The sequence below is a fragment of the Sinocyclocheilus anshuiensis genome, unplaced genomic scaffold (genome assembly GCF_001515605.1).
Source record: "Sinocyclocheilus anshuiensis isolate Anshui unplaced genomic scaffold, SAMN03320099.WGS_v1.1 scaffold873, whole genome shotgun sequence".
Taxonomy (NCBI): domain Eukaryota; kingdom Metazoa; phylum Chordata; class Actinopteri; order Cypriniformes; family Cyprinidae; genus Sinocyclocheilus; species Sinocyclocheilus anshuiensis.
Genome location: NW_015557103.1, coordinates 140,853 through 151,822, shown reverse-complemented (window position 1 = coordinate 151,822; position 10,970 = coordinate 140,853). Strand labels below are relative to the sequence as shown.

At 34.8% G+C, this 10,970-nt stretch overlaps 1 protein-coding gene across 11 annotated transcripts in view; it reads left to right on the top strand.

Annotated features, from left to right (window-relative positions):
• Positions 1 to 10,970, top strand: part of LOC107677622 (leucine-rich repeat flightless-interacting protein 2-like) — a 42,136-nt gene that overhangs the window by 9,979 nt on the left and 21,187 nt on the right. For 7 of the 11 annotated variants that reach the window (XM_016472590.1, XM_016472589.1, XM_016472582.1 and 4 more), the window contains exons 2-5: positions 8,151 to 8,237; positions 9,765 to 9,782; positions 10,070 to 10,117; positions 10,613 to 10,657. In XM_016472590.1, the coding sequence (XP_016328076.1) occupies positions 8,151 to 8,237; positions 9,765 to 9,782; positions 10,070 to 10,117; positions 10,613 to 10,657 (198 nt within the window). Of the gene's footprint in view, positions 1 to 6,150; positions 6,209 to 8,150; positions 8,238 to 9,764; positions 9,783 to 10,069; positions 10,118 to 10,612; positions 10,658 to 10,970 lie in introns of those variants that run through there. The other 4 variants (XM_016472587.1, XM_016472580.1, XM_016472583.1 and 1 more) reach the window with 4 other exon arrangements.

Genomic DNA, 10,970 nt, shown 5'->3' with positions numbered 1-10,970 from the left:
AATATATATTTAAATAGAAAGCAGTTGTTTTAAATAGTAAAAAAAAATCACAATATTACTGCTTTTGCTGTATTTTGGATCAAATAAATGCAGGTTTGGTGAGAAAAGACTTCTTTAAAAAACATAAAAAAATATTACTGTTCAAAAACTTTTGACAGGTAGTGTATGTATCACACACATATCACATCTAGTTGTTTTGGATAAGAATAAAACGTCAGGTCCGACAATATCGTGTCTTTTTTATAGATTTATTCGCATTGGCCCATAGAAACCTCCATGAACACACTTGACTAAAAAAGCGCGGGGGACGAATTTACATTTTATTAAAAAGTGTTTATGTATTCTACATTCATGGCGTGCACACACATTAGGATAGGTTAGATGTCTGCCTCCGTTGCGAGTCCCTATCAAGCACTTTACCGATTCAACTATACTCTCCTCTCCTCCTCCTGCCTGGCTCTTTGGCCAGCATCACTCACCGCAGAGCAAGCCTGTTCTTGATAAATCTGCTGTGAAAACGTGGGAAAAGCCGACGAGGAAGAAGTTGGAGTGAAGCGATCTTTATATAGGCGGAGCAAAATACTTCATCGCTCCGTCTATAGTGCATTGTGATTGGATGGTTTACGCTGTCTATACAGGAGACAATCCAATGGGCCACTGGCTGCTCGCTGTCCCTGCGTGATGGTCCTTGGCAAAAAAAAAACATTTTGTCGGCCCCTTAAGTGTGTGTCGGCCCACCGGGAAAATACCCGGTATGCCCGATTACCAATCCAGCCCTGGTTGGAAGAGATTTGCACATGCAAATATACGCACAAACAAGTACACAGTCCGAAAATCTTACATTTTATGCTAAATACAGGTTCTTAAGTGCAAGTAGTTGATTAATGATTATTCCTTAATCTATGAAGATTAAACTCTTCCTAATACTGCTTATGTTGTATGTTGGATTAAGACAGACATCTTGCTTCACACAGCAAAATATGATAAGCAGCAATGTGTCTGTTGTAGAATCACAGCTCCACAAATCATTTACAAGGTACAATACATTTTAGTTACATAATTGTTTGATATAATTGATTATCCTGGTTATATTTGTGTCATACAAATATTGCTGTTTTGTAAAAATATTTCGGCCTATTAGGGGAAAAAATTTGTCATATTACAGTCTTCATTTAGAATAGAAATAACTGGAAAATTACTCAGTTCAGTGAGGGAGTCAGTCAAACTCAGTAATGGCTCTGAATGATTCACTGACTGTATGAGTTTAATTCAGACTACTCACTTACTAGTGAGTGTCTCATTAAAAAAAAAATCAGTTCTTAAGAATCACTTGACCTTGATTCAAAGAAAACAGCACCTTGCTTTGCTCACTTTACAGATTATAATAAACTAATGTATAAAAAATAAACCTTTAATGAAACCGCATGTGGATGCACACATACAGTGAAAATTCCCATACAGACATTTCCTATACAGAAATTTTGTGGAAGACTATTAATAACTGTCTTATATTTTAAATATATTTTAAGTTTTATTTATTCCTGTGGTGGCAAAGTTGAATTTTCAGCAGCCATTACTCCAATCTTCACTGTCATATGATACTACAGAAATCATTCTAATGTGCTGATTTGAAATATTTCTTATTATTATCAATGTTTATTTTTGTGGAAGCCTTTATACATTCTTTTCAGCATTATTTGATTATTTGAAACAGATTTTCTTTGTATTAATGTCTTTACTGCCACGTTTGATCAATGTGATGCATCCTTGCTGAAAAAAAAGTATTCTTTAAAACTTCTTTAATACCCCAAACTTTTGAATGGTAGTGTATGTACTAACTGTCCCTTCGCTCTTATGTGAGTTCGCAGAGTTGATCTCTTTCCTGGCACAGAAAGAATCTAATTCCTTATGGTTCCATAGGGAGGCCTGTGGGGTCCTGACACAGCTGAGGAGGAAAGGAACATCTGTCAGATTCTGCCACGCTCTTGCTTGATCTAGGACAAGCACTCTGTCTTCTCCTCACAAAACCTCAAATCCCTCTAATAACAGTGACTTGTAGCCTGTTTTTAAAGAGCAGTGTTTAACGAAACCAGAAACTAAACATTAAAGCTCAAAATATAGCTTCCCCAGTGAGGGAATCCGGCCAATGAAGAAAACGCAGATTGCACTGACTGCTTTCATTTTTCTTTTTAGTAGAGTATGTCTGAGAGCAGATTTAGTGCATTAGAAATCACTCAGGTATGACAGCTGCGACAATCAGCGAAGCCAGAGCCTTTCATAATTAAAGAAGCTGAATATTGCATTAGCAGTAATAATGTTATTTCTCTACAATTTAGTTCTACACTAACACACAAAACCAACAAAAAGCACTGGTCTAAAGTGGAGAATGTACACAAGTCTGGGATGACTGATAAGGCACCAGTTTATCGCATACACATGTGTCTCATGCTGAGTCACTGATCAAAGGGTTTTGACCTGTGGAGTCCACTGGCATGTGGATGTGTTTAGACTAACTATTCTTTATTGGTGCGGTATTTCAGCAGACATTCTGGAATGGAAACTTTTGGATTTATATTTCTCAGGCTGTGGTTGGGATCTCTTGTTTCTTCTATTGACTAGCTGGGTTATTCATTTTCTGATAATTTTCTTTTACAAAATATTTCCATAATAGTCATAGTGTCACCTGGATTATTAACATCATTATACTATATTAAAACCAAAGATGTACAGCAAAATTGGATTAAAAAAATAGTGGTCTATATTTGACATTTTTTATTATAAGCATAGGCTGATAGGTCTTTTCGTTTGGCCAATGTGTCTGTGTCATGATCTGTCAGTTTAGTTTTCATTCTTGTGGACTCTAGGCCCTGTCCACACGAACACGGTTATTTTTAAAACGCAGCTTTTTCTGAAGTTTTTCACCAGTTCACTGAAACCGAACATTTTTGAAAACGCCTGCTAGGGTGAAGATTTTCAAAAACTCCGGTTGCAGTGTTATTGTGTAGACAGCGAAACCGGAGTTTTTGGCTTGTGACGTCAGAGCCTGCGCTGTTATCTTCGCCTACTGCGCAGTTCAGGCTTCTGATTGGCCAACATGGCTTTACGGTTGAGATTATATCGCCACCTGTTGGTTTGGCATGCTCTTGACAGTGCTTCATATCATGCGTTTGCATTTTCATGTGGACAGAGATTTTTTTTAAAACAGAAGAAGGAAAAACTCAGTTTATAAAAATACCCATGTATGTGTGGACATGGCCTTAGTTTGCTTGTCATTATTTCCTGTTGTCTTTGTTCACATTCCCGCCATTTGTTTGTTACCATGGATATTCATTTAATCTTCACAGCTGTTCATATTTGAGTTTGTTATCAGTGTATAGGGTACAATCGGGGTAAAAGGTGCCTTTGATATCATTTTCCTCTAAACCACTAGATGGCACAAAAACGTGGCGTAGCACTTTCCAAAACATCCGCTTTTCAAGATGCAAGTGTATATTTGGCTGATCCTTGACGCGATCGCGCACAGCAGCGCAACGTTGATTCTGTGCTTACTTGATCTAATATTTTATGTTTTTTAAAATGTTGTAGATTTAAGTAGCAAATTAGAATTGCTAAAATTAATGCAAATATTTTGAGACAAAGGTCTTCTTAACAATTTTCAGTTTTGTTTAAGATAATTAAAGCAACAGTTTTTAAATAACGAACGATTATGTGAAAGTATGGTATTTGGGGTAAAAAGCGCCCCTGCTGTTGGGGCTAAAAGGCACAGTAATTAACATGATAATTAATAGATGGCTGACTTTTCTAATTGTTGACATGACATGGCTAGATTCAGATGGTAAATATCAAATATTATGTTGGGTGTCCATCTCAGAGATAATCACCATGTTTAGAATGAAGCCATCATATTTAAAAACATGATATTAATCATATCATATAATAAAATATCATTTGTTGTTACTACTGTAAATCTATATTCAATTATTATGGGATCTCCTTCAGTGCTTTCAGAATCTTTACTTATTAAAATGATTTTGTTTCTGTATTTTAAAATATATATTTTATATCAACATATTGTAATGACAGTATATTTATTGACCAAAATTTTATTTTATTTTTTTCAAAATAAACAGAAAATAGTACAAACTTTGCTAAAGTGATTGTTTTGAACAAGTATTAACTTAGACTTCATTCAAAAAAAAAAAAATCATTATTTTAGCTGAAGTATTTGTACCATGTGCCTTTTACCCCCATGCTGGTGAGCCTTTTACCCAGTGTGTGGGGTAAAAGGCCTTGCCACCTCATACATTTATAAGATTTTTAAACAAAATAAACAACTTGAATGATTTATTTTCACACAAAATCTGTTTCTCCATTAATGTTCAATACAAACGTATATATTTTTTCTGCAATTATACATTTTAAGCACAGTGAATAGCACATTTTTTCTTAAGGTGTGCCTTTAGCCCCATTGTACCCTATATTTAAGTTCCTTTGTTTCATCAGTTCTTTGTCGGTTGTTGTTTGTGTATGGTACACACTGTTACACGTGTTTGGGTCATTTTATGTTTATTTAAACATTAAATACCTTCGTTTTGGACATTTTGGGCCTGTCTTCATCTTTGGACTTTTAGAAACATGACAGTCGGAAGTACGACTTTTATTTTGACTGTGCTAAGGAGGCCAATGCCTAAATGTTTTAGCTCCCATTCTCCATCTTCATTAGTTTACTCTGTTTTACAGTTATATCTAATATATTATTAGACAGAACTGTTAAGCAAAGAAAGTAAATGGTATATGAAAAAGTAGAATAGCATTTGCTTTTCTACTATTAATAATAAAAATGCAAACACTATAATACTTAATCATCTACCATCAGCATTCAGCAAATATGCATTTATATAATTTAAACAATTTAATTTGACTATCTAATAAACATTTCAATTCACAAACCTTGCAAACATTCCAACTGATCAATGAATTGTGCATTTGTAGACTGCATTAAAGTGTGCATAATGGTTGGTTTGTGCGAATTGGATGCAGATAAGATAGTTCAGCTGTCACTGGACATGCGCAATCATCATACTTTAAATTTTTGATTTTAAAGTATGCTGTGCTATATACAGTTGGCCACTATGTTGTATTCATGTCATATTCACTCAGTATTTAAAATTAGTGCTACCGTGTCTTTATACGGTAGCTCTCACACCTTGGTAATAAAATCGCCATTGACTAGTCATTTTTTTAGTTTACTCACCAGCCTGTATATATATATATATATATATATATATATATATGTATATATGAAGAGTTCCAATGCAAAAGCCTCTAAAAGCCATCTTGGTCAAAAATTAGATAACAATACTAAAACCTCTAAAAGCCATCTTGGTCAAAAAATGAGATAATGATACTGAGTGAATGTTCTCCACACATAGTATATGTTCATCAAGTACTTTCACTTTAAATGCGCTAAATCCCAGCCTCAACCCATTCAGAAGTACCAGTACTTACATAGAAACCTATACATAGTAGCCAGAAAGAAATGCTAATTTTAAAGAAAAACGTCAGACGTACTTAGAGGCTTTTGCATCCGAACCCTTCATATATATATATATATATATATATATATATATACATATTTCAAATTTAAATGTTCATTGCACGTTTATTGGATTGAACAGGCCTTAATTGAAAACAACCCACCTCAGAGGACTTCAGTATTAATATTACTGTAGTATTGTTGCATGGATGTTCTTGATGCTAGGCAGACTGTTTTGTACATTGTAATCAACCTTTTTTTCTTGGCGGAACATAATATACAGGTAAAATTATACAATTTGTAGTTTAACTATGTTTCTCTGTCATTTCCATTTTCCATTGTTCTGATAGTCTGTGATAGTCAGTAGCTTGTGGGAGTTGCTCTGCTGGGCAGTATGAACTCTCCAGCTCTCTGCTCGCTGTTGATTGGCCAGTGGACGTGGTTGGCAGGATCTAGGGCAGAGGCTTGTCTGAAGCTCCTTATTCAATGAGCTGTGACTTGTTCAGACAAAAGAACCAGAGCAGCTTTCTAACAGTGTTTGTGTCACTTGGCAAGCTTGTTATTCTGACCAATGTGTCAGAGACTTAGCCAGAATTCATACAGCGTATTACACATGCTGTCTGTATGGATGTGCAGAGAAACTACAGACAGCAAAGGTCAAACTCATTTAAGGTCAGATTACAAAACATGTTTACTTTTTTATTTATTTTAATAATTATTTTTATTACAAATGTAACATACTAATATAATAATTAGACATTTTTTTCCCCTCAAATAATCACACTGGTCTTACCATATTATCATAAAAACACCTCCTGCTCTAGACCAATAGCAAGTTTGTTGACTAGTCTCTCAAACAAGTCATTATATATGAGTTATAACAACAACTATATAGTGTACTAGTTTATTCTAGTAGAGTATAAAATGCAATACTTATTAGTCTTTTTTAAACTTTATTACTATTACTTTTTGTAATGAGCAATACATTGAAAACACTCCCCCCTAGTGAGTCATAAATGATCACATAATTTATGACTCACTAGGGGGCAGTGTTTTCAATGTATTGCTCATTATAAAAAGTAAAAAGTTTCCATAGCAAAAAATAGTGATACTCTCCAAAATGGCGCTACAGGGTGATGCAGAGGAGACGAATTGTTGAATAAAGTTTTTTTTTTTTCTTCTTTTGCACACAAAAAGTATTCTCGTAGCTTCGTAAAATTACGGTTGAACCCCTGATGTCACATGGATTATTTTACCGATCTCCTTGCTACGTCTCTGGACTTGGGAACATTTCAGTTGTATTGCTGTCTATGCAGGGTCAGACAGCTCTCAGATTCCATCAAAAATATCTTAATTTGTGTTCCAAAGATGAACGAAGATCTTACGGGTTTGAAATGACATGCGGGTGAGTAATTAATGACAGAATTGACATTTTTGGGAGAACTATCCCTTTAAGGACATTTTTTGTTTTTGCACAATCTACCACAGCTGTAGATAATTCATAGTAAGTTTAAGAACCTTCAAAAATTGTATTTTGATGATGATAGATAGTAAACCTTTACATTTACAATGTTGTATGTCAGTTGGGTTGCTGAGCAGCCTTTTTTTCTGTTATGCTTTGGGTTTCACATGTTGACCGGAAATGGCAGTTTGGAGGCAGTGAAGGACTTATTCCGGTAACACTTCCTATGAAGCCCATATTTATAATACATTATAAGGGTATTCTTAAGGCATTATAATGAATGCATAATGCATTATAAAAAAACGTATAATATGCTATATAATCTTATGAATATTCATAAGAACAGTTTTAATGTTTTATAATATTTACTTATTTGATGTTATCGCTTTTAAGAGTATGATGATCTATAATACTGTGTTATAAATAATCATAATCTGAAAAGTTATAACCACAAATGCGTAAGAATTATAATGTATTATAATTATTGTTATGATTATTTATAAGATGATATAACATATTATAAGGTTTTTTATAATGCATAATGCATTCATTGTAATGCCTTATGAATACCCTTATAATGTACTATAAATATGGGCTTCATAGAAAGTGTTACCGTTATTCCTTCCTGGCACTGTTTGTGTGCGTGTGTGCTTAACTGGTGACTTTAGTTCACTATCGTGGTTGTGTTTACAGATTACTATATTAAAATATATGATTTTTTATGGTTATATAATTATACTTTCTCTGGACCGTCATGTTTTTTTTTTCATAGTTAAAACATTTTCTTGATAGGGAGAACAATCATTTATAATGGCTCTTAATCTTCTAATGTTGCTTCTGATCAGTGCTCATTTCCATGGGCCTTCCACCCCCTCACAACTGACATTCATCTGCAGTTGAAGTCAATGATGATCAATCAATGATTTAATCAATGAAAGCCTGTGAATATCTTAATTTGATTACATTCCAAGAACTCTCCTCAACTTAAATTTTAGCTTTTGCTTTGCATTGAGCTCAAGCAGAAAAGGTTTCTCTCTGTCGTACTCTGTAGCCTTTCTCACTCACACTGGTAAATAGTCTTGACTTTCATATTTATTGAATATTTCATATTTGACAGTTCTGACTGAATCTCTCTCTCTGTCTTTCTATCAGGCGGAGGCAAGACTGGCAGCTAAGCGGGCAGCCCGGGCAGAAGCTCGAGAAATCCGAATGAAGGAATTGGAGAGGCAACAGAAAGAGGTCAGGAGATAATCTGTTTGGCAGACTGTTACAGTTCTACTGTTTATTCTAGGATATAGGAAATAGCTTGTAAAGTTCTACATAAGATGATAACTATTTCACACTGGCACAACATGTAGTTCACACTTATTTAAGCAACATCATACAAGCAAGAGTGCAATTACTAAATACTAAATATTTTGTGTCATTCAATTATACTAAATAATTGTGTTACTGAATAATACTCAATATCTTGTGACTTGGGCTGTGTTGATATTCAGAGCAACAGCACTATTGCTTGTGTGATATTGCTTACCTGATAATGTTCCAGTATAACAGTTCAAGAAACTAGAAGTTAATATTGAGTAACTTGCATTTTAAAAACAATATTGCCAGTTTTGTCTCTTTTTGCTGTGCCATTGAAAACACTCCCAAATGAAGCCAAAGCAGAATCAACCGTTGCATGTCTCATTCAGCACATACTTACAACAAATAGTTGCGTTTCATCCCCGAATGTATAAGTGTTTTTGAACGAGTCAATCACTCACTCACCAGGAATGAGAACCGCTGACCTAGAAAGATGTGTTAATTTACTTAAATTCTCATAAACCACCTCAGGATTAAAGTACAATACCACTCTCACAATTGAACTGGAGCAGAAACACAGTTATTCATGATTTAAACCTTTTAAACATCTAAACCAGTCTTGAAGTGCATGAGTTGTGTGAAGCAGAGAAAAGAGTGTATAAATATTCCTGTGTTTATATAAAGGTTTTGTGTGTGTGTGTGTGTGCTGGGATTTAGCTTAGTAAATAGCTGTAATACTAAACTATGTAAAAATGTGATACGTAGTGCTGAGTAGGCTTATAAGGTCGGTGAATATTATCACTTTTCACATACATTGGATGTATATTCTTTATTTAGTAATTATGTCATTGTGTAACTTCTTTGGTTTTTGTATTTTAGAATAGCTGCTTTGATACTTGTAATGGAATAGTGAACGTATTAGGGGTTGTCATTTATAATGTGCACTGCTATTGATTCACTACTAAAGTTCGGGGTCAGTAAGATTTTTTTAATTGAAAGAAGTCTCTTTTGCTCACCAAGGCTGCATTAAAATACAGTAAAACATGAAATATTATTGCAACCTAAAATAACTGCTTTCTATTTGGATATATTTTAAAATGTAATTTATTCCTGCAATGGCAAAGCTGAATTTTCAGCAGCCATTAGTCAAGTCAAGTCACCTTTGTTTATATAGTGCTTTATACAATACAGATTGTGTCAACGCAGCTTTATATTGTTAAATGGGAAAATCATGTTTAAAAGCATCATGTTTAAAAAGCTTTTGAGGGTGTTTTTGGTTCTGTAAATGGTGCAGGTTATAAAAATAAAAAGATATTTTAACTGTTAGATTTATATTTTTTATACCTATCCTGATTTATTTACAAATGACCTTTATAATCTTCTTCAAGCTCTTTATATCTTTCTCTTCCTGTTTCACTTTCTTTCTTTCTCTTCATCCTGGTCTCCCTGCTCTTTAATTAGATATATCAAGCACAAAAGGTAAGATCTGTCCCTCCATATTCTTAATTTCTTTCTAACATTCCTCTCATTTGGTAATTAGACATTCAGGCTGCAGTATTTTTCATTATTTTACATCTATGCAACTATGAATTTTATGAACATCAGTTTACAAAATATAACCAAAGCTTGAAGAACAAAAAACAGGACCAGTCCCACATTCGAACCATGTTTTCTTTCAAACCTGTTTTTATATCCTCCTATACTTTCATCATACTTTCATAACCCTTCCTCATTTGATCCTCTTGCTCTCCTTCTCTCTGCACCAGAAATACTATGGGCTGGACAGCAAATGGGGGCATATTGAACAGTGGATGGTACGACCTGTCATTATACCACACTGCCGCATGCAGTAGACCACCAAAGATATAATTTGCATTAGAAAATTCACACAGCACAGGTCCCCAATGCACTTAATTATACCCTAACTATCACAATGTTCTTCAGAGAATGAAATGTGATTGGTTGATGTTGCATGGCTCTTAGGCAGTCTGTGTCTGATCCTCATTTCACAGGCTTTACTGGAGCAGTGGGGGGCAGGAGGCCCATCTGACATGTTAGGGCTTAGCAGAGGTGGCCATAACATACAGCAGGATTATAGGGCGGTCGCATGACCCACATCTTAAAGCACTCAACCCTCCCCTCCCACCCCTCCAGACACCCTGTCTGAGCCCTGTAATAAACCGTAACATGACAGACAGCGTAATCTCTCAGTGCATGCTTTGTTCAGTTTTTGCAGTGTTTGATAATCATGTGACCTTTTGACCTAAAACTTCCTATTTTCTGTCCTCTTTTCCTGCTCTGCTTTTCAGGAGGACAGTGAGCGGTATTCCCGCCACTCTTGGAGACATGCCTCGGTCTGTATCTCTCCCTCTGCTTTTCATCCTTCTATTTTATTCACTTTTTATTTTCATATTATCCTCTTGCTTTCTATTCTCCTGTGTGCTCTAAAATTAAATTTGCCCCCAGTCATTGCTTTTCTAACTCTTTCTTCAGTCCCTTTCCTTTCCAATTTTTCCTCATTCTGTCCTCTTCTCCTTCCCTCTCTTCCTACAGATTTGTTCAGTTTTGTAGTGTGCTGTTTAGACCTCATATGTACATCTCCCAAAAATGAAAATCACCTTACTCACCTTGATTAGGTAAAAAAAAAAAAAAAAAAGACTGTCACAG